Source organism: Sorex fumeus, unplaced genomic scaffold (genome assembly GCF_029834395.1).
Source record: "Sorex fumeus unplaced genomic scaffold, SorFum_2.1 ptg000044l, whole genome shotgun sequence".
Lineage (NCBI taxonomy): Eukaryota > Metazoa > Chordata > Mammalia > Eulipotyphla > Soricidae > Sorex > Sorex fumeus.
This window is the reverse complement of record NW_026606101.1, coordinates 59,372,426-59,394,884: the sequence shown is the minus strand read 5'-3', so window position 1 is coordinate 59,394,884 and position 22,459 is coordinate 59,372,426. Positions and strand designations below refer to the sequence as shown.

The 22,459-nt window shown below is 38.8% G+C and overlaps 1 protein-coding gene across 2 annotated transcripts in view; it reads left to right on the top strand.

Moving 5' to 3' along the window:
- The window catches only part of FGF12 (fibroblast growth factor 12), a 561,799-nt gene that overhangs the window by 185,566 nt on the left and 353,774 nt on the right, over window positions 1-22,459 (top strand). Inside the window, exon 1 of one of the 2 annotated variants that reach the window (XM_056121185.1) lies at window positions 18,916-19,130. The exons of the other annotated variant lie outside the window; for it this stretch is intronic. Within the exon in view, the coding sequence (XP_055977160.1) occupies window positions 19,040-19,130 (91 nt within the window). The 5' untranslated portion in view covers window positions 18,916-19,039. Of the gene's footprint in view, window positions 1-18,915; window positions 19,131-22,459 lie in introns of those variants that run through there. 2 annotated transcript variants of the gene reach the window in all.

The window sequence follows — 22,459 nt, the reverse complement described above, 5'->3', positions numbered from 1 at the left end:
TTGTCCTTATTGTAGTTGTACTGGTCTCTCTCTTCTCTCTCTCACTCTCTCTCTTCTCCTTTCCTTTCCTTTCCTTTCCTTTCTTCTCCTTCCCTCTCCTTCTCCTTCCTTCCTTCCTTCCTTCCTTCCTTCCTTCCTTCCTTCCTTCCTTCCTTCCTTCCTTCCTTCCTTCCTCTCTTTCTCTCTCTCTCTTTCTTTCTTTCCTTCCTTCTCTTTTTTCTCTTTCTTTTCTCTCTTTAGCTACCCGTAACGTATTCAATATGCCAAACACAGTAACAACAAGTCTCAAAATGGAGACGTTACTGGGCCAGCTCAAGCAAATCTGTGAACAACGGGAGGACAGTGACAGATTTTAATGTAGGAGTATTGCTATTATTCAGCCATTGATTAGGCTGGTTTAATTGGGCATGAACTCCACTCTTTCTTTCTTTCTTTCTTTCTTTCTTTCTTTCTTTCTTTCTTTCTTTCTTTCTTTTCCTTCCATTTTCCTTTTTCCTCCTCTCCTCTTTTCCCTACCAGTGGTTTAGGGCTTATTACTGGCTCTCAGTTCAAGGGCCACTCCTTGTAGTTCTTGGTAAACTATATATGATGCTGTGGATTCAAACCTTGGTTAACCTCATTTATCTTCTCTCTGATCTTTCTGGTCCTCAGACTATTTGTTCTTTTAAAAGCAAACCCTCTCCCTTTACTCATGTTTACTTACTAGTAAACATGATGTACTACCATAGTACTTTCTTTGTGATAATTCTGTTATCTTTATTTTAAATGTGATCTCGTCCTCTTGTTTTCAGTAGATTATAATTCACACTTTCAATTGTAAGCTATCAGTTTATTATAAGTAAATTAAAATTTATACATATGTATCTTTTACTTATTTTTGAGCTCCTTTTTCCCCCTAGAGGTGTTTGGGAGATCACATGTAGTGCAGGGAATTGAACTGGGGTTGAATGCATGTAGGACAAGTTCCTTAACCTTTACACTACTTCTTGATCTTATATTTTTAGCTTCTTTTCTATTACGCATAATGACAGGGCCTTGGGCATAATGCTTTGCTCCTCTCCCAGTTTTTACATACAGTCAGTTACCAAGTTCTATCAAATAACCCATGTCTGAGCAACCATATCTGTTCTCTTATTTTTATCTTCAATTCGCTTGCCATTGTTTATTTTTGATGTTTTCTTGTCAGAACAATTTCATCCTTTTTATTTTCTTTTAGAGAAACCCTTTGAAATCCTTCTTAGAGAAATCCTTTTATTACAGAAAACTCTAAATTAGAAGCTGTCCATTATTTTGACATGATAAAAGTTCAGGTTTCTAGCCTGTCCCACTATTGGCATTTTCAGTCTGATATAATTGAGGGATGCATAACCTCAAATATCCACTTCACTGCTTATGAAGAAAAAATAGCAGTGGGTTGTAGTAAGACGGTAATATAAAAACTGAAAAAGATTTTTTTAAAATTGTGATAAAAGTAACATTTACAAAAGACTTTGTTTTTCCTGGAAACAAACCAAATGGACCTTTTCCCAAGTTTCAAGGAAGATAGTTCTATTTTAATGAGCTATTGCCATAGGAACATATTGTAGATCATTAGAGATCCGAACTCATTTTCCTCCCTGATTTTTAGGTTAATAGTGCCAGGTTTTTTTTTTAAAAAAATACTGTTTGTTGTTATTGATGAGTAAGAATGTCTGTCCATGTGTTTGGAGAGATGTAATGCTGCCGTTCAGTAAATACACGCCTGTCTTTCAATCTGTCATCTTCTCACACAGAAGGGTGACATTATTAGAAAATAGTTACTATCAGAATTAGTAATCATGCTCAGAATCTGCTAATATATACTTTGATGGATTTGTTGAAACTTTTTCTAGATATGGTAGATGAGTCATGGTCCAACCAAAGAAAATACAGGTGAAGAATCATACAGTTGGTGAACAGATTGGAGACAATTAAATGGATTCTTAAGTAAGGAATTTAGAAATAAAAGGCCTTAAGTTTTCTCCAAGTAGGTCACTAAATTGTTACTTCTTAACTAACTTGAATGATTAAAATTCTTATCTGGTCCTCTCTTTCTTCTATTTGTACATTAAATTGGGTAATATATGAACCATATCTCAATCCCTAATATTCTTTCTTTTGGGGAAGGGCATAGGAGTGAAGCTTCCAGAATGAGTTCAAGAGGCCCCATGAGCAATTGTCAGCCAAGCAGGAAGTCTCTTTTATCTAAGGGCCCCAAGATCCCTTGCTCAGGGCTGCAGTTCTGGGCATTGCCCATGCCATCCCTCCCACTTCCCAGTGCTGGGGACCTTCAAGGCCAGATCTGAAGGTGTTTGGAGCTTACCAAGGCTGGACGCAGTGAAGCTTGGGGGTCTGTGAGGTGCCAAGAATCAAACCTGGATCAGATGCTTCCTAGGCATGGGCCCTGATTACTGTAATGTCTTCTGACCCCCAGTCCTAATATTCTTAAATTAGAAAGTTAAAAAATATTTTCACTTAATATTTTATTTTAAGCACGTGAATTAATTCTTGCCAAATTCGACCTTTAATTTACTTCGTGTTATCTCTTGTGCCAATCTGGTTGACAAGATCTCTAGGCCTTTCTATGCATTATCCCCCATGTCTTGCACAATACATGCTAACACTTACACAAAGGGAAATGCACTTGCTTTTGAATAGTGTTAAAAATAATTCACTTAGTAACAGAGCCCAGCAAGTAACCGAGAGTATCTCGCCCGCACGGCAAAGCCTGGCAAGCTCCCCGTGGCATATTCAATATGCCAAACACAGTAACAACAAGTCTCACAATGTTATTGGGCCCGCTCAAGCAAATCGATGAACAATGAGAGGACAGTGACAGTGACAGTATCATAGCTAGGGAAGTTGTACTCAAGTCCTGCAATAATCTGGACATTTCTTATTTTAATTTTATTTTATCACTTAATTTCTAGTTCTCTTCGCCTACCTTCAGAACCTTCACAGACTTCTAGTAAATTATATAACTAACACTTGGGAAGTATTTTTAAAGAAACATAACATTCTCTCCTAGCATGTGTTGAAGAAAAGGTGGAAGAGACTGTAAAGAAGAAAATTATTGGCATTGCAGTGATGAAGAAATGGCAACCCTGGCCAATGCAAAGATCAAATATTATGTCAGTGGCTCATCTTGTGAACCTCAAACAAATATTTTGAATAATTACATGTTGGCAAATGATTCCTGCAGATTTTAAGTTTTTTTTTGTACTCAATACACTGTCTAGAATCTAATACTTCCATGTGGCCAACTATCTACAATGAAAAACTAATTTGTTTAATTGCCAAGGTCTTTCATTATACTTTGGTCTTGCATATACTTTCACCTATTACAATGTGTGATCCTCATTAATTAGAAACAACTTAATATAAATTATTATAGTCAAGAAGTACAGGGAGGTAGGGGAAGGTAACCCATCTTGACCCTGAGAAAACCTGGTGATTTCAGTCACAAAACCCACATACATGAATTTTCAGCAAATTATATATCGGGAAGGTCCATGTTGAGACATTGGAATCAGGCTGGTGGCTTCTGGAAGCCTTGGGAGTCACGACCACACCCCAAAGCTGCCACCCCGTTAAAAAGCTACTCCAACCTGACTGTCCTGATAAAAATACTGAATACCTTGAACAAACATGATTACCTGTACTGCAAACCATGGTGCACTAAAATAAAGAGGCTGGGGATAGCGAGTGGGATGTTGGGAGATGGTGGGAGGGAAATGGGGGACATTGGTGGTAGGAAATGTACTCTGATGGAGGTATGAGTATTGGATCATTGTTTGACTGAAAGCCAGTCATGAAAAGCATTGTAATGGGTCTATCTCATGGATATTCAATACAAAAATTTAAAAAAAAATGTAATGTGGAGTTCATGACTATAGTCAGCATAATCAGTGATTTAATAAATAACAGTACTCCTATATTAAAAAAATTAGTACAGTCAAGGAAATAATAAGAGAGACTAGAAGTTTGGTGGAGGAGAGATTGGTGTTGTAAAGAAAATAATAAACTTAGGTGAGTTGGGAACACAGTTTAGTTCCATTAGAGAATTATCTATGAAATATCTGATTCATAATGACTAACACACAAGAAGCACATTTAATTAATGAGTCAAAAGTCAATGGATTCATTTGCCCCAGGACAGAGACCTTCCTTGCTCCACTGTCATTGCAAATTGCCTCTGTTGTCTCTAAGGGATTCTATGTTTAGTTCATAAAAACCTTAATAGCCATCATAAATTTTCTTCAAAAAATATGTAATGTTATAAGAGATTTGGTTGTTTTTAAAGAAAATTGTGGAAGCCAAGCTAGAAACTGGATGGTTACCTGTTTCTTACCCTATTATCTGAACATCTTCTCTTTCCTCTCCTCCTTCTCCTCCTCCTTCTCTTCCTCCTCTTTTTCTCTTTCTTTTCTTTCTCTTCTTCCTCATTCTCATTCTCCTTCTCCTCTTTCTCCTCCTTCTCCTCTTCCACCTCCCTGGAAATTCTCATGGATTACTCGTGATCTGTGTTTAGGGGTCAACTCCTGGCAGAGCCCAGGGGATCATCTGGGATGTTGGGGATCAAATTCAGGTTCATAATATGCAAGCCAATAGCCTTACCTTTGGCTCCTGAACATCTTCATGCTTTACAGGTACATAGTGTATAAAACTACTTCACTTATCCCTTAATTTTATGAATAGATATTTACTGAATATATTTGTTAATGAGATAAATTTTCTATTTCAAAAAACTTATATGTAAATGGATTGGGATTTAACCAGATAAATGCCATCAAATCTTTACTGTCCAATTTGTGTATTTTTTAATTTGTGAGAATATCTTTTTTTCTCTGAAAAGCTATAGTTTTTGATGGCAAGCATGTACTTATAGCACCTGGAGAAAATACCTCTAAAGAGAAATATCATAAACTATACTGAGATTTTTAGTGGACACATATTATAATTGTTCTGTATGGTGGTTCCCTGAAAAACTCAGGGCAAAATGCTGATATTCGAGGGAGATGATTTCCAATTCAATATAAGAAAATATATATGCTCTTCAAATATACCCTCAGCTGTAGTCCTCTATCCTTGCTCTTTCTGGTTTCCTATTCTTTTAAAAGAACAGTCAAGTCTTGGACAATGAAAATTTGAACCATGTGGCTCCATTTTCCAAGACAAATAAGTTCTTAGAAATTTTGAGAAGAAAACTTGTCTCAGTTTTATCTAAATATAATTTTCATATAAATATAGATAAGAATACTTTATTACAGAGCATTGAAAAGGACTCTATGGTATATTATGCATAAAGCACCTAGTATTGTTCTTCACTTAAAATAAGAGCCAAATAAATTTCATTTATCATCATTTATATTGCAAACGTACATCACAGTAGTCTTAGCTTTTTATTATCTATGATCTTCCATGAGAAGCTCAATTTCAGGTACATTCATAAATAAAAGAGACAAAATTATTATTTGACCATGTGCCAATTTATTCAGCAACTTTCAATTATCTATTAAGAGCACCACAAAGTAAGACACATTCAAAATCCACCCAGGTGCTTCAGCAAATAATACAAATAAGTAGATAGTTAATTAGCAAAGAATAAAAATTGACATATAAGAGGAAAGTCATTTTTAGCTCATATTTCCTAGATGCTATACTAAAAGAAATATGAGTCTGCTCAGAGAAAGCCTGAGAACTTGAATAGGAAGCTACTAATTATACGTGCAATTTTTCTTAGCAGAAATAGAAAGTATCCAACCAGAAAAGACAGAACCCAAGTAAAAACAAAGAAAAGCATGTGGCCTTGTCAAATTGGAGATACAAAATTGACTGCTTCAGTTGTTTAGTCTGTATTTTTGTTTTTCTGGCTCATTTCATTCAATTTGTTAACTTTCTTTCTTTCTTTTAAAAGAAAATGCTTTGCCAAGCATGCCAAAGCAAAGCAGACTAGAAGTATTAAAAAAAATTCTTAACTGTTCTAGGGGTCCAAGCAATAATACAGCAGGTAAGGTACTTGCTTTGCACACAGCTGATCAGGGTTTGGTTGTGCACACCCCACCGGAAGTGATCCCTAAGCACTGATGGGGGTGGCCGCCAAACAAACAAAAATTCTTGCTACTTTAGATGAATATGTATGCAGGCAGCCCTCAGAAAAAGACTGGGCATTTCAGACTTCAGACTTACTACAGAAGAATTGAGACTTGAACCCAGCTGTAACCAAGTTAGTGAACTAGACGAGGTGTCAAAGAATTTTTTTTTCTTTTTGTGTCACACCCAGTGATACACAGGGGTTACTCCTGGCTCATGCACTCAGGAATTATTCCTGGAGGTGCTCAGGGGACCATATGGGATGCTGGGAATTGAACCCGGGTTGGCCACATGCAAGGCGTACACCCTACCTGCTTTGCTATCACTCCAGCCCCCAAGAAATTCTTGATTAAAAGAAAGAAAGCCATATTGAAGTAAAGTAAGTGCCTGCTCACAATCCATTATCTATATTCTAAATCTAAACTCCTCTGAAAACCATTGTTTCCCTCCACCCACCTCAGATTTGCAGCAAACTTAGTGAGTGGTATGGCTTGAATTAAACTGACCTGAGCCTATTTATATTTTTTATTTCTGAGAATATTTGTAGTTGTTGCTGCAGAGTGTCTATTATTGAAGGTTCTGTCCCAACATACCAGAATTTTGCAAATAAGCACATTGTCACTGTGTACTTAAAAAAAATATCACCACAAACTCCTCAAATCAGGATTTCAATGCATATTTAGTTTCAAGTATTTCAGACACGTGGATTTGGATATAAAAATACTGTAGGTGAGAAATACAGAAGTCATGGTCAGCAAGTGTCATAAACATTATGCCAGTTTTTGAATACCAAGCTAAAAATGTTGGAAAGTCTATGTTATTCTGTATAGAAGCACTATAAATGAGGGACAAAGGGAGTGAAGTAGTTAACAATATTTGCTCAAAATTTAGTTTGTATTCTTGAGCATGTGCTGAAATTTCCTTCTCCATGCAATTCTGAAGTCTGGGGTGTTTTCCTTTGAGTGTAATAATGACCAGATAAAAAGTCTTTTGAAAATAGTTATTTGCATCCATCATTTGCTTCCTGGCAAGGTGTGTGGGAGAAACAGAGTTAGAAAAAGCAATTTCAGACTGTGTTTGCAGCTTGCTAAGTGTTATACCATGTAAATATGGTCTGAATTTGATGTCCCCAAGTGACTTCACTTTGAAAATGTAAAAGTTCATTCCTGAAAGAAAAATAAACAGGCAAAATCACAAGAATCAGTAATTTATTACACTTTCTCACCTTCCCTTAAAATAATTTGATGTTAACTAGGCTAATATAATTAATTGAAACATCCAAGATGTTATTTGTGGTGGTGGCAGCATGTGTGTCTGTGTTCTCAAGTGTGCGTGCATGTTCTAAACTCTGCTATTGGAAGCATGTAGCAAATGTTAAGAATCAGAAAACTTGGGGGTTTGGTGCCACCAGCAGGTCAACCTGTACCAATGGGGTGAGTGCATCAGCAGCCTGATGGTGCCTTCAGGCTTCCTGATACCCCCAAATTGCCACTGTTTTTTGGCAGGACCCAAAAACTTGGGACCAAGTTTACCAAGAATGTAAATGACCAAAAGTTAGGTATGTGGGATCCACACCCACAAACCACCTCCAGCTCAGCTATACAAGCTCATTTATTAGCCTTATTTCAGAGACCCATAAACCTAGAAAGAGCAAAAGCTACAGTTACTCTCGGACCCGTGCATGGCTGAACAGACCACAGTAAATCGAAGGGGGGCGGGTTGTACAGAACCCACCCAAACAGAGTCCCTGGCAGCCACAATGCTTGCTTCCACAACCCCAAAAGGCCACCATACCCCTGGCCTCACTCCACCATCTCAGGAGGGACCTCACCAAGACATAATCTGCCAAAAATTCAGGTATGCGGTTTCTGTGACTTAAATCTCCAGGCTTTCTTGGAGTTGAAATGGGCTACCTGCCCCCACTTCCCAATACCCCTGGAAGCACTGGTAATCACATCCACATTTGAAAGCAGCCACCCAATTGAAAAGCTACTTCAGTCTTACTGTCCCAATAAAAATACCGAATGCCCTGAACAAACACCATGACCTCTTAACACCTGTATTGAAAACCATAATGCACAAAAGGAGAAGAGAGAGAGCTAGAAGGAAAATGCCTCCCTTAGAGGGAGGTTCAGTGTGGGGATGGGGTGGGGTGTTGGGGGATAGTGGTAGGAAACAGGGGACATTGGTGGTGGGAAATGGGAGTTGGTGAAGGGCTGGTTTCTGGGTCATTGTATGACTGGGACCCAATTATAAACAGCTTTGTAATGGTCTATGTCATGGATATTCAATTAAAAAATATTTTTTTAAATGTAATGTGGAGTTCATGCCCAATTCAATCAGCTTAATCAATGGCCGAATAAATAGCAGTACTCCTACATTTAAAAAAAAGTCATTTCTGACAGAAAATAATTATCTGTGTTTTCTTAGAGTAAATGGAAAGGTTGACAGTGGAAAAAAAAAAAAGAATCAGAAAACTCCGGAATTTGTCCGTATCTGCTTTACTTTCTTAAAGTACCCACACAGCTAGTCTCACTTATTCCATGTTTGTAATGACTAATCCTAAGCCCCACAAATAAAAGTTTCATTTTATTTTTATTTTTTAAAATGACTTTTGAAAGACAAATGAACTATAATTGTGATTGCTATGTTTTTCCAAAAGAATGCTTAGTTGTTTTCTTCAGTATATGACTGAAGCTACTTCCTAGAAATGTTATTTCCAATTCTTAGAGGTCTGTTAAGGGAATCAGTATTCCACCTATTTTAGAGCTTATTCTTCTGAGGAAATTTTATTGTTTTAGAAGAATTGCAAATAATATTAGTATGTTTACAGGCATTTTATGTCTCTCTCACTGGAGCCCAACAATGAAGTACACGTATTAGTTTTTGGAGAAAGCTTTTTTTTATACTCAAACTATAACCTAAAGAGTTATAGTTTGAATACTTTACAGTTTATTAAGTTAAAAACCTTATAGAAATAAAAATAATACTTTCAAAACCAAATCATATTTATGACAGTATCCAATATTAATTGTAGAAAAGTTAAAAATACAGAAATAGAAATTAGTGATAATATTTACAGTGTTTGAACATTCATAGGCACACTTAAAACTTTTTTTCTGATATGTTATTGCTTTAATGTTTATAAATAAAATTTGATGGCTAGAGATGCTAAGAACTTCCATGAAGTCATTATGCTCAGATATGTCCACTTCCTGAGTTTATGCTCTGAGCAGCTATATTCCAATGTTTATAGTCACCCATAACCCACCAAAATAATCACTGAGACATAACCCATTAGCATATTTCTGTGTAGATGCCTTCAGTCTTTTTTTCCGTACATGCATATAATTTTATTATGTCAGGGGGTGGGAGATAGACTCATACCCGGAGGTGTTCAAGGATTGCTCCTGGCTCTGAGCCCAGGGATCATTCCTGCAGGCCTCGGGGGACCCTATAGGGTGTCAGTGATGCAAGGCAAGTGGCCTACTCACTGTACTGTTTCTACAAACACAATTTTTTTTAAAAAAAAGAACAAAAAAAAAACTGATGAAAATCTTGTGTAGGCAGTCTTTTACTTTTATTATTGATGATTTTGGTTCTTGAATCTATTAGTTATTAAAATGATCACAGTGGCACTTCATACTGATCTAGAATGCAGGTCTAATGCTGAATGTCTAGGTAATATCTTGAATTAAAAACAAACAAATGAACAGCAACAACAACAAAAACCCAAAAACAAACACTCTCCAGATCATGGGCATCATGTTAACACCTCTTCCTAGGTCTGAGCACTTAGATTCCTCAGCTTGAGGTGTTAGTGACGACAGGAAAGAGCCTGACTTTCCAGATTTTACCATCATCAAAGGTAAAATTTCTTTTCTGAGTATAAGAACCCCAAATGTTAATACCCTCAAATTTTAGAATTTACCTTTGAGACAGAAATTTTCACTTGTGTTTAAAGATTAGATAATTTTTTTAATTTTTAATTTTTCATTTGAATCATCATGAGATACACAGTTTCAAAGTTGTCCATGATTGGGTTTCAGTCATACAATGTTCCAACACCCACCCCTTCACCTGTGTACATCTCCCCGCGCCCACCAGTCACAGTTCCCTCCCTTCCCACCCCTCCTGCCCAGCCTGACTCTTTGGCAGACATTTTTCTTCTCCTTCTCCCGCTCTCCCCTTCCTTTCTCTGTCCTAACTGCACTCCCTAAAATCCCCCCAGCCTCACCCTGTGGCAAGCTTCCTATCCTGGACCAATCCTCTTGGCTCATGTTTCTACTAACTTCAGGGTATGACTCTCATAATATATGCATTTTCTGTATCCCACAAATGAGTACAATCATTCTACGTCTTTCCCTCTCCTCTGACTCATTTCCCTCAACATGATACTCTGTATTTATCTATGTATAAGCAAATTTTATGACTTCATTTTTCCTAATGGTTGGCATAGTAAGTGTCATAGTTTCTTTCTCCATTCACAGATGGTATATTTTAAATATTAGTGGCCAGTAGGTAATGTATACCATGTCTTCATAAAACAAAAACAAAACAAAACAAAATTCTTTTTAAATGTACTAACAAAACAAAACTCTTGGGTGCCTGATCTATAATATAGTTGGTAGGGCATTTGCCTTGCACGAGGCTGACCTGAGTACGATTCCTGGCATCCCATATGGTACTCAAAGCACAACCAGGAGTGATTGCTGAGCGTAGAGCCAATAGTAACCCCTGAGCATCACAGGGTGTGATCCAAAAAGCCACAAGCAAAACAAAACAAACCCCCAACCGCTGCAAAACCCTCAGAACTCTTTTTAAATGAACTAGTCTTTTTAAAAATGGATTATAGATCTGGCTGGGAGAAGGAGGTGGTGGGAGAAGTTTGGAAATTTTTATTTGTGGAGAGCCTATTGGTGCTAAAATTGTTTCAAACATTTAGCTTTCCTTCCACTCCAAAAGCACAATAGTTTGTTGCCGCAACAATCCTCCCAAGCAAATACTTGAAGTCAAAGAAATACAGAACTATGTTGATGACACTTATTGATGGTAACAAGTCAAACTAGAATTGGACCTTGGGAATATACAGCTCTGAAGCCTTAAGTGTTTTCTTTAAGTTTAACAATCATAATCTTTAGCACCTAGAACTTTCATTTAAATAAGAAAGGTAATTAAAGTGGAAAAAGAAAAAGGGTCAGCATCTGGAAAAAGATTGTAGCTACATGTCCTCTTATTGAAGTTTTAATTATTTTTCTTACAGAGTTTTAAAAAGGGTATAAGATATCAAAAATATGCCTATTCAGAGTATACAATTGAGTAGCTTTTGTATTTTGACAAGACTATGTAGTCATATTATTTACCTCTAAGACACTTTTTAATCAGCCCCAAAGGTACTTCAAACACATTAGCAGGCACTTTTTGTTTGTTTGTGTTTTTGTTTTGTTTGGGTGCCACAGCTGGTGTTACTCAAGGGTATCTCCAGGTTCTGCGCTCAGGAATTATTCCAGGCAGTGCTGAGGGACAATATGAGATGCTGAGAATCTAACAAGTAGGCCTCAGATTGGCTTCCTGCAAGGCAAGTGCCCTACCTGCTTGCTATCTGTCTAGCCCCTGGCAGTCACTTCTTAACTAGTTTAGATGTAGCAAAAGCTTTCTTGAACATGCACATAATTTTAAATTAAAAGAAGAGTTAATGTTTCAGATTTATGACACTTAGGACTTATTGTTTTAAATAATTTTTTTAATGCATTCCTTTTTGTTAGAGAGTCAGGCTCGTCAACACCAAAATTTTTTGCTTCCAGCATTTTACATTAGGCAATCTGGCTGAGTCCCAGGACATTCACACACTACCTTTCTTTGACTTGAAAATGACATTCCTAAATCTACAGTGTCTCCTTTCAGTTTCTCTCTCTCTCTCTCTCTCTCTCTCTCTCTCTCTCTCTCTCTCTCTCTCTCTCTCTCTTTCTCTCTCTCTCTCTGTCTTTGTCTCTCTTGCTCTCTCCCTCTTTCTCCATTTTAATCACCTTTAACATTAATGTTTTCTAACTTTAGCTGAAATACTCAACTTTGTTTTAATATATTATTTACTTTAAAGAGGCTATTACAAACTTTTAATGAAAAGAAATCCAAGTGAATCACCCACTCTCTCTTCTGCAGCTCCCCAATTCTAAGATAGATTTGATGTTAGTTTTTGGTTTTCTCTTTCAGATAATATCAATGAATTTATAAAAATAAATATAGGCATTCATTCTTTATCTTTAAAAAATTATAGCATACTGTACTATTTTTATGAGCTTGTTATAGTTAGCAATACATTTCAGAGTTTTATTTATATCAATGCATATCTATTCATTTAACTGTATCCTGATTAGATAAAGAGTTTTAACTATTAAACTAATGCTGCTCCTTGGAATAGATAATGTAGCTCTCTTGGGTTGACTTCATATTTTCTACAATAAACAGCTTATTCTTGGATATCTTAAAATAAAATCACTTTCTTTCTATTTGATTCAGATAGTTCATTATTAGCTTCCTTATAGATGATGTTCTCTGTATTTAGTCAAAACAACAGCTATTAGTATTATTAGAAGAGAATGGAAAATGTCCAACCCAAACAGAAAATGCTTAAGTGTTATTTGTTTGAAGATTGTAGATAAATATGGACAGACAGGCAGAAAAATTGGAGAAAAATATGTAGAAGTTCACTCATAAACCGACGTATGGAGGTTTTTATGAGAAAATAAACACAAAAAGGCATTGGTCTCCTACCCATCACCCCCCTTTCTTGAAGCTAGTAAGGTAAGATGTGCTTATGGTAAATGAGAATTAGCATGCTTTAGTTAATGGTGATGTGACAGACCATTGGATAGGTTAGAGGTAAAAACAGAGCATGGATTATGAGTGCTTTTTCTTTTGTAAACCAGGGTTTGGTCTTAGGTCAAGGCAGTTCTTTTTATTGTGACTACTAAGTAGGCTATAGCATTTACTGAGCATCAGACAATTGTACATTCTAATGTGAGACAGTTGTTACTTCTCCTCAAAAGATAGAGTGAATTCTTCCTTTATTTGTACCTCCACTGAGTTTGCCAGTGCTCTCCTTACTGCAGAACTGTACTTTACCTACATTTTATCTTACTTGCTTTACATTATCTTTCATCCTTTGCTAGCCCTAGAAAGAAAGTAATTTCTAAATATTTGGGGGGAGGTGAATGGATGAGTGGCTGGATTAAAAATTTCCTTGAAACCTTTTTTCTTTCTTTTTGAGTCCATCCGGTGATGCACATGGGTTACATGTGGTTCATGAACTCAGGCATTACTCCTGGCAGTACTCAGGGAACCATATGGGATGCTGGGAATCGAACCTGGGTCAACCGAGTGCAAGGCAAGTGCCCTACCCACTGTGCTATTGCTCCAGCCCCCAAATTTTCTTGAAACCTTATATCTTTTTTCAGTGAAATGATTTTTTTAAATTATTAACTCAATGTGTATTAAAATTTAATTTACTTTCCATGCACTCTTCGGTATTAAACTTTATAAAGAGATTTTGTTTTTCACCAATGGGAAAAATAATAGGGACAGGCTCTCAAACAGATGGAAAAATGTTCCAATTCTCTCACAATTATACATGCAAGTTGAAATGACATTATTATCAAATTGACAGAAACTTTTAAAATTAAATTATTATTTTATTAATATTTTATATTAATATATTAATAATTAATATATTAATATTTTATTAAATATGAAAATTTATTATTATTTATTATCAAACTGACTCCCCTAATAAGCTCTCAAACAGATGGAAAAATGTTCCAATTCTCTCACAATTATGCAAGTTGAAATGACATTATTATCAAATTGACAGAAACTTTTAAAATTAAATTATTATTTTATTAATATTTATATTAATATATTAATAATTAATATATTAATATTTTATTAAATATGAAAATTTATTATTATTTATTATCAAACTGACTCCCCTAATAAGCTCTCAAACAGATGGAAAAATGTTCCAATTCTCTCACAATTATGCAAGTTGAAATGACATTATTATCAAATTGACAGAAACTTTTAAAATTAAATTATTATTTTATTAATATTTATATTAATAATTAATATATTAATATTTTATTAAATATGAAAATTTATTATTATTTATTATCAAATTGACTCCCCTAATAAGCTCTCAAACAGATGGAAAAATGTTCCAATTCTCTCACAATTATGCAAGTTGAAATGACATTATTATCAAATTGACAGAAATGAAGAGGTACAATATGATGTTTTGATAATGAGGCTGTAGGAAAACAAGCAGCTTCATATATTATTAGAAACAATTTAAATTTACAAACCTTCTGAAGAGAAATTTGACTGTTTCTAACTAAACTAAAACTACCTACGCACTTACATTTGATCAAATGTTAAAAGAATTTATCTTGAAGATACATATCTAACAATGTAAAAAATAGTGCAAGTGATATTAATGGAGCATTGTTTGTGATAGCAAAATATTGAAAATATGAATCTGTTCACTTCTGCAAAAGAAGCATAAGGTTTTTAATTGGAGAATCAGTAAAAATATCATTTTTCAAAGGGACTTAGGTTACTTATTTTCTTTGCCGTACTTCAGGGTGATTTACCTTCAGTCTGTAATTTAGCTAAATTCACTTATCATTACTTGTATCCATACTGATGGGTTTTAATGATTTAAGTAAGTTAATTTTAATTACTGATTTGGTATAACAAACATTGGTGTGGTCCTAGGATTTAACTTTTGTTTGTTTTATAAGGTGCTTCCCTAGAGCTGCTGAGGGTCACCCAAGCTTCACGGGGCAGTGCTCAAGAGGTCACTGCACAGAATGTGGGACCCAACTCCTGTCATACATGCTCCAGCCCTGAAGCTATCGAACTGGCTTTATAAAACTCAACTTTTTTCTTTTTTAGGAAAAAAATAAGTTTTTTCTTTTATTATTCTTCCTGGTCTATTCCTCTTGCACTATCTTTCCATTATTCCCCTATTCACCTCCTAAGGTAACTTTTCTTATTTTCTAATTATCTACATTTATTTTTGTTGTTTTTGGAGCACTTCTGATTGTGCTGATGGCATCCTCCTGGCTCTGTGTTCAGGGATCCCTTTTGGCAGACTCTGGGAACCATATAAAGTACTGGGGATCAAATCCAGGTTGACCACATACTTGCTCTACTATTGCTTCTGCCTATTTATTTTGTGTTGTTTTCAAACGTTGGGGTATATATAAAATATGAACCTTACATATTGCATATTGAACAAAATACTTTGTTTTGCTATGTTTTACTTTGGGGGCCACACCCGGCAGTGCTCAGGACTGATTCCTGGCTCGATCAGGGCTTACTTCTGACTCTGTACCCGGGGATCATTCCTGGTGGGCTCATGGTCCGAGGCATGCAAGGCAAATGCCCCAAATCAATTGTAGGCTGTACTGTAGACTTCATGCCATCCAAAATACTTTATTAAAAAGATTGTGCTGCTGTGGAATTAGATGTCACTGTAGGATTTGGCATTAATAATCATGTATGTTAAATCCTGATAAAGGTAAGGATCTTTATTTTAAATTTAAAAAGTTGTGTGTGGTAGGATGGAGGTTGAGAGTTAGTTTTTATTGTTGCTTAGGGCTTACTCTAGACTCTGTGCTAAGGGATCACTCCTGGAAGTTAAATCCCACTCTGCTCTGTGGGGTGTGTGTGTGTGTGTGTGTGTGTGTGTGTGTGTGTGTGTGTGTGTGTAAAGTGAATGCACTTAACCCCTGTACTATCTCTCCAGAATCTTGAACGATTTCTTTTTTTAGTCTGTATTCAAATTCTTAATAGTTCTATAACTAATCGAAGTATATGAGACTCTAATGACAACACAAGTTCTATAAACGTGAGCCCTCACATACTATCAGTTCCTTAAATATTTTCTTTGAGATGAATATATTTGAGATGATACAATCGCTTTGAGAGTATGCACTTGAACATCGCATGAATGACCACAGCAACCATTTAAGCAAGATGCCAGGTCATGTGCATATAAATTGTAACAGGGTTACATTTTCCTTTTCTGCCTTTTAAACCATTTAGAATTCAGTCCAGGAGACCGAAGATTTTCATATAATCTGTTCCTGTAATCAAATACAAATGCCCCTATGTTAGAGCATGAAGGAGCACCAAGGAGGCTGGTTTTAGCATTTTTTTCTTACACAGACAGATAATTAGAATCTTCAAAGCACTCTAACTTGTTTCACCTCATTTAATTCTGGCAACAGTCTTGCCAGGTAGAGTTTCATCATAAAATTTGATGCTCTGGAGGTCCTGTGTGTGTCTAAGTCACATACAAGCCTGCCTATTCTGTTTCAGATTCTTGCATTATTCCTTTGCTATATTTCAAGCAAAACATTTATTTTAAAGAAATGTGTCCGGAAATTGGGTTCCAGAGCAGGAGAGATATATGGAAAGCTCTCTGACTCCATGGCAGCATGAAGGACTATTTTTAGATGTTTTCCTTTTGATAATTGTCTCAACCTCCATGGGGCAATTTCTCTGGGTAGAATCCCCAGATGAACCAGGTTTCTCACTAATTCCCGCAGAGACCGGAAAGAGGAAGGGCACTGCTCAGATTGTCTGGGGGCCTCGGAACATCCCCAGTGACGACAATGTAGTGGCTTTAGGAAAATCTTCCAGGTCCTGAGGACACACACTGCTCTGGCCATACCCCACTGCCCTGGCAATAGGACTTAGGCATCTGATATCCGGGTGGAGGCTTAGCTGGACCTATCTTCTTGAGTCTTGAAATTGCCTCACGTGATCTTCCTAGAGCTTCATTCTAAAATGAATTAAGAGGACATCGAGATAGGGCTGACTGTGCGCTCAAGAGGCTTCAAATGTTCAACTTTCTTCCATCAACTTTGAGAGGCAATGAGTCTTCTGAAAGTAACCCCCAGCCCATAGGAAACTTCAGGTTTCTACTTCAAACTCTGGAAAAAGCACAAAACACAGGAGCATAGTGTCTGTGAGAGAAGCCACTAATAAACTCTTTTGTAGAGATAAGGAATATGAGGCACAGAGGTTAAATGATTTACTTAAGGTCATGTAAGGACCGAGAATTTGACCTTAGAGTGATTTACTGAACTGCTGTGTTCTTAAGACCTAAAGGGCCACTTTAGGTCTTAAGATTCTGTGAAGGGGCTGGCGGGAGTGTAGTACAGCAGGCAGGGTGCTTGCCTTGCATGTGACCCACCTAGATTTGATTCCTCAGCGTTCCACAGGGTCCCAGAACACCACCAGTCCATCCTAGTGATTCCTGAATGTACAGGCAGGAGTAATCCCTGTGCACTGCTGGGTGTGCCCTATCCCCAACAAAACAAAACAAAACCAAACAAAACAAGCTCTGGATACTACGTAAAGTGGTCGGCTCCCATAAACAGATCAGTATCCTTTGTGTGGTCCACTCAGGCTTCCCAAAAGGCGCTGATGATCTCTGGAAACAGACAAGTGAACAAACAAGCAAACAAAAAAGGGGAGATGGAAGCCTGGGAAAATGGGGGGAGGAGGCAGGGGAGCAAGGAAGAGTAAGAGGGAGAAAGGAAAGGCGGGAGGGAAGGAAGAGGAGGAGGAAGGAAAGAAGAGAGAAAGAAAGGATGACAGGAAAGAGGGAAGGAAGGAGGGAAGGAAAGGACAAAAGAAGGAGGGAAAAAGGGAGGAAATTTGCCAAAGAGGTCGCTGATGGAAAAAACAAACAACCCAACCAAGTCCTTTCGAATCGCGCCTGAGCTTACCGGGAATTTTTGGTGTTGGTGGGCAGAAACGCCGTCGGCTAGAATACCGCCCCTGAGCGCTTTTCAAATTTCCCGCCTCCTCTGCCTCTGGGCCTGCACCCCTGGGCTCCCCTTCGGCCCCCCTCCACCCCCGCCACGTTCACCCCGCACCTGCCTTCTCACTGCACCTGCGCTAAGCTTTTCCCGGAGCCCGCGGCCGAGCGGCACCGCGACAATCACAAACAAAGCCGCCGGGGGCCTCTTTCCCGCAGCGGCGCTTTTTTTCCGTGGAGGCAAAAGTGTCGCCTCCGGTGGAAAGTGACTTATCCAAGGTCACCGAGCCCGGACCAGAAAACATCCAGGTGTCCCGGCCCCCCTCCCCCATCCCCACCCGGTCCGCGCTCCGCCCACGCCTAGACACACCTTCTCTTTCCTTCCCGCTCGGCACCCCCGGGGCTTGCTCCGTCGCCGCGTCCCCGCCTCCCCGGTCCCCTCTCCCCTCCCCCCGGGTCCCCGAGGTGGCCTCCGGGGTCCGGCCCTTCCTGCGGGCGCTTCCCTTCCGCCCGATTCCCACGGCCGCTCGCCCTTGGCCGGCGCGCAGCCCGCAGGAGCGCTGCAGCCCCGGAGTCGCCGCTCGGGACCCCGGAGGGGACCCCGCGGGGCGTGCGGGCGCCCGGACTGCACCTCCGGACGCCGACGATCGGAGGCGCAGGGGGGGTCCCGAACCCCCCACCTCCCCGCGCCCCCCGGCAGCCGCCCTCTGGTCGCCAGGCACCGGCGAGAGGTCACCCACCCGTCGTGACGTCCGCCGCCCGCCGCCTCCGGCCCGCTGCGAGTCCCCAGGTGTCCCGTGGGAGCCCCCTGGGGTGTGGCCGCGCCTCGGCGGTCCCGAGGGGCTGCCCCCCTGCGGAGCCGCGCTTCCTCTTCTTCTCCCCCCACCCCTCCCCACCCCTGCGGCGGCGGCGGCGGCGGCGGCGGCCGCGCTCCTGCCCCGCGCCCAGGCTCCCGGCGGCTCCATGTGCAAAGTGCTCGGCGCCCGGGACCCGCGCGCCATGGACTCGGGACCCCGCCGGCCCGCAGCGGCCGCCTCTTGGTTGGACCATTAGCGGAGGTGGGCGGGGAGTTGAGCCACCCCACACTCGCGCCTCTCCATGAAGATTCTTGAGCTTTCTTTGAAGAAAGGAGTGCATATGCTGCAGTGTCTCTGTGGAACGAGCCTGAGGTCCAGCAACAGCCTAAGTGGTGAGAAAAATGTTCTTTTCCCCACGCCCGGCATCACTGCAAATGCTCCCCCTCCTCCCCCTCCCTCCTCCTCCTCCTCTTCGTCCTCCTCCTCCGGGTGGGTCCCCAGTTTCCGCGCCGCGAGTGCTGGAAGGAGGGCGCTGCCTTCCTTGGGTCACACTGTGTCCTGATGCCCGATCTGGCTTTGCGTGGTTTCTTTTTTTCTGTTTTTTTTTTTTTTGCATTGTTTCTGTTTGTTTGTTTAAAAATCGCTGAAGTCAGTGGCACTTTAGACAACGTTTTAGCTCCGGCCGGGCGCCGGGAACTGGAGCCCGTGGGTCTCTTTTTTCCTGGGGTGCTCCAAGTGACCTCCTTTCGCACTTGCGCGCGCCTCTCGCCTTGTGACTTGCGAGGGCGGCGTGCGACCGGGAGTGGCTGCGTGTCTGCTCCGGGAAGTTGCTTTTGCCTTCGACGGGAGAAAGGGGACTTTTAAACAGGTGGCTGCAGACGCAGGTCCCTTTTATTTTTCTTTGCCTGGACTGGAAGGTAGGCACCTGGCCAGGATCCGCAGGGTGTGCTTTTGTGCCCGGGAGATCTAGCGGTTTCTGTCCGAGGTGCTGGAACAGAAGCCAATTAGTCTTGGGTGTAACCAATCAGGTCCCCGAGGAAAGGCTCCGGAAGGGAAGGCAAGTCAGCCAGGCTCCTTTAATGACCTGCGATGCTGAGAAAAAACGGTCACAAGTTTTAATGAAAAAAAAAAAAAGTCCAAGCTGAAACCAAGTAAGTGGAGTTCATTTCTGCGAAAGCCTTGCAAGGGTTCAGCTGAAGCATATTTTCCACTGTACAGCTCTATTGTTTTTAAGAGTAAGTTCTCTCCGAAGTCGTTGTGCCTATTAATATAGCAGACTCTAATCCATCTTTTAGTTGTTTTTAGTTTACTCTTTGAAACATGGGTGTAGATTGTGAAGATGGGAAAGGAGATCCTGTTATCTAATCAAGTATCGCTTTGGTAAAACAGTTTTAATTTCTAAATTCCGAATAGTTTTAATATTCAGAAGTTTAGCAATAGTTTTAGTGGGTTTCGTGTTTAAAACTTCTTATGCTATTTTGGATGATCTGATTCATATTTTCTGTACCTATTTTCACTCTGTTCTACAGCTTTGAGAATTATATTTGGGAAGATGAGACTATTTAAAGATTTCATTCATCCTTTCTAAAACTTTGGCTTTCTGGTTAGGACTGTCTCGGCAAAAAATAAGCTATTTAAAACAGTTTAGTTAGATAATTTGCATATGTGACTTACAAAAACATACACCTTTGAAATGAAATAACTGAGCTCTATTTTTACTTTTGTTCAATTAAGAAGGTAATTTGCACATTTGGAGCTAAGATTTTACATGCTAAGAGATATCAAGCCACTACAATACACACTAACATGCTTAATGTTGAAGTTTTATAATATTTATTTCAGGTAATAGAGGTGTATGTTAATATCACTTTCATTTTCTTCATCTACATTAAAAGAAACATGTCAAGTTTATTACCTACATATGTTTGCTAGATTTCAAGAATGTGAGATGGATAAAAGATAGAATACTTCCTTGTGGAAATCTAGGTACTTTATTTAACCAGCATGAAGAATCAGTTCCCAAACATTAACAAGGAGAAGTGATCACGTGTGATGGGATAGCATAGATTGTTGAAAGATCATAAAACTTAGAGACAGAGAACCTCAAACAAATAATTCAGTCTCAGACAAATCACCAAGAATATTTAAAACTTAGTATTTTCATTAAAGTGGAAATAATGATAGATATAGCTGAGTTTTTCTGTCTTGTTTAATCCTAGATATGACATATGCTCTAATAAAAACCATTGCACGTATTTTAACTATGTATTTTACTTGTGTAATATTTGGTTATTTATGGGAACTATCACTCTAGAGATAGTCTACAAAATGGTTTAGTCACAAGTGGTGATAATGGTTTGTTCACACGTTTTCACAAAGATAATACATAGGGAGCTCCTAAGAGACTGTTTCTGGAAACTTCATTACATTACTATTGTTTAAATTCGGGCTTTTCATATTACAGATAACTTGCATGACCTTGCTGTTTCTCAATTTATACATAAATGTAAATTACTATGTTAATTTTATCTACCTCATTGGTTATTGAGAAGATTAAATGAATTAATAATGGAGATTTATTTAACTCTCACTATATTCCAGGCATATAAATGAATAATTAAAATATATTTTAAGCATTATTGGGTTTCATTTTAAAGTGATTTATTTCATGCAATTCATAGCATCAGCTTATGTACATGAAAATTCAGGTAAAATTGTTAGATATATTTTCCTGGAACACACTTATAAAAGTAGAATTGGAAAGCACTATTTTAGTTTTTTACTTGGCTGAATAGAAATGTGATACTATAGATGGCATCATGGAGTATGATACTATGGCATCATGGAGTAAAATAAATTTGTGCCAGTTAATTTTCCATTATTTTATAGTTGTGGGAAGAGAGGCCGTAGGAAAGAAGTGACATCATTTGTTATAAGATGTTAAGAGATGCAGTGCATACCCAACTGTCTGAGGTCCTGGGTTCAAACCCCAGCATAGAATAAAAAACGGTAAAAGAGTATCTTAATGGCTGGTTTTCTGGAACTATAAACTACTATTTGTGTGTGTGTGTGTGTGTATGTGCCACACCCAACTGTGTTTCGGGCTTACTTCTGATTCTGTATTCAGGTATCACCCCTGGCTAGTTGGGGAACCATTTAGGGTGCTGGGGATCAAATCTTGGTCAACTGTGTGAAAGGCAAGCAGTCTACCCACTGCACTGTATTCCAAGTTCACCAATTCAACATCTTATTTAAATTTATTTAATAAATGTCATTAAGAAAATACGATTTTTTCTATGCTTTTTGGGTCACACCCAGAGAACCTCAAGCTCTGCACTCAGGAATTATTCCTGGCAGTGCTTGGGGGGACCATATGGGATGCTGGGAATCGAACCTGGGTCGATCGCATGTAAGGCAAACACCCTACACTCTGTGCTATCACTCCAGCCCCAAGAAAATACAAATTTTTGAACTCAGTATCATTAAAATATTGCTCTTGTCTTTCTTTTACATTATTAAATATTAATATTTAATATAACATAGTCATTATATTAGTTTATAAATCCTTTGTATATCTATAGAATAGTGAGGACTCGAGTTGACAGAATAATTGGACATGGTTAAATGAATTATTAAAGCTACTTAACCCATCTCCTATGATCATCCCTTTTTATCCATTTCTCAAAATATTATTTTTAATACCTATGGCTGGAGCGATAGC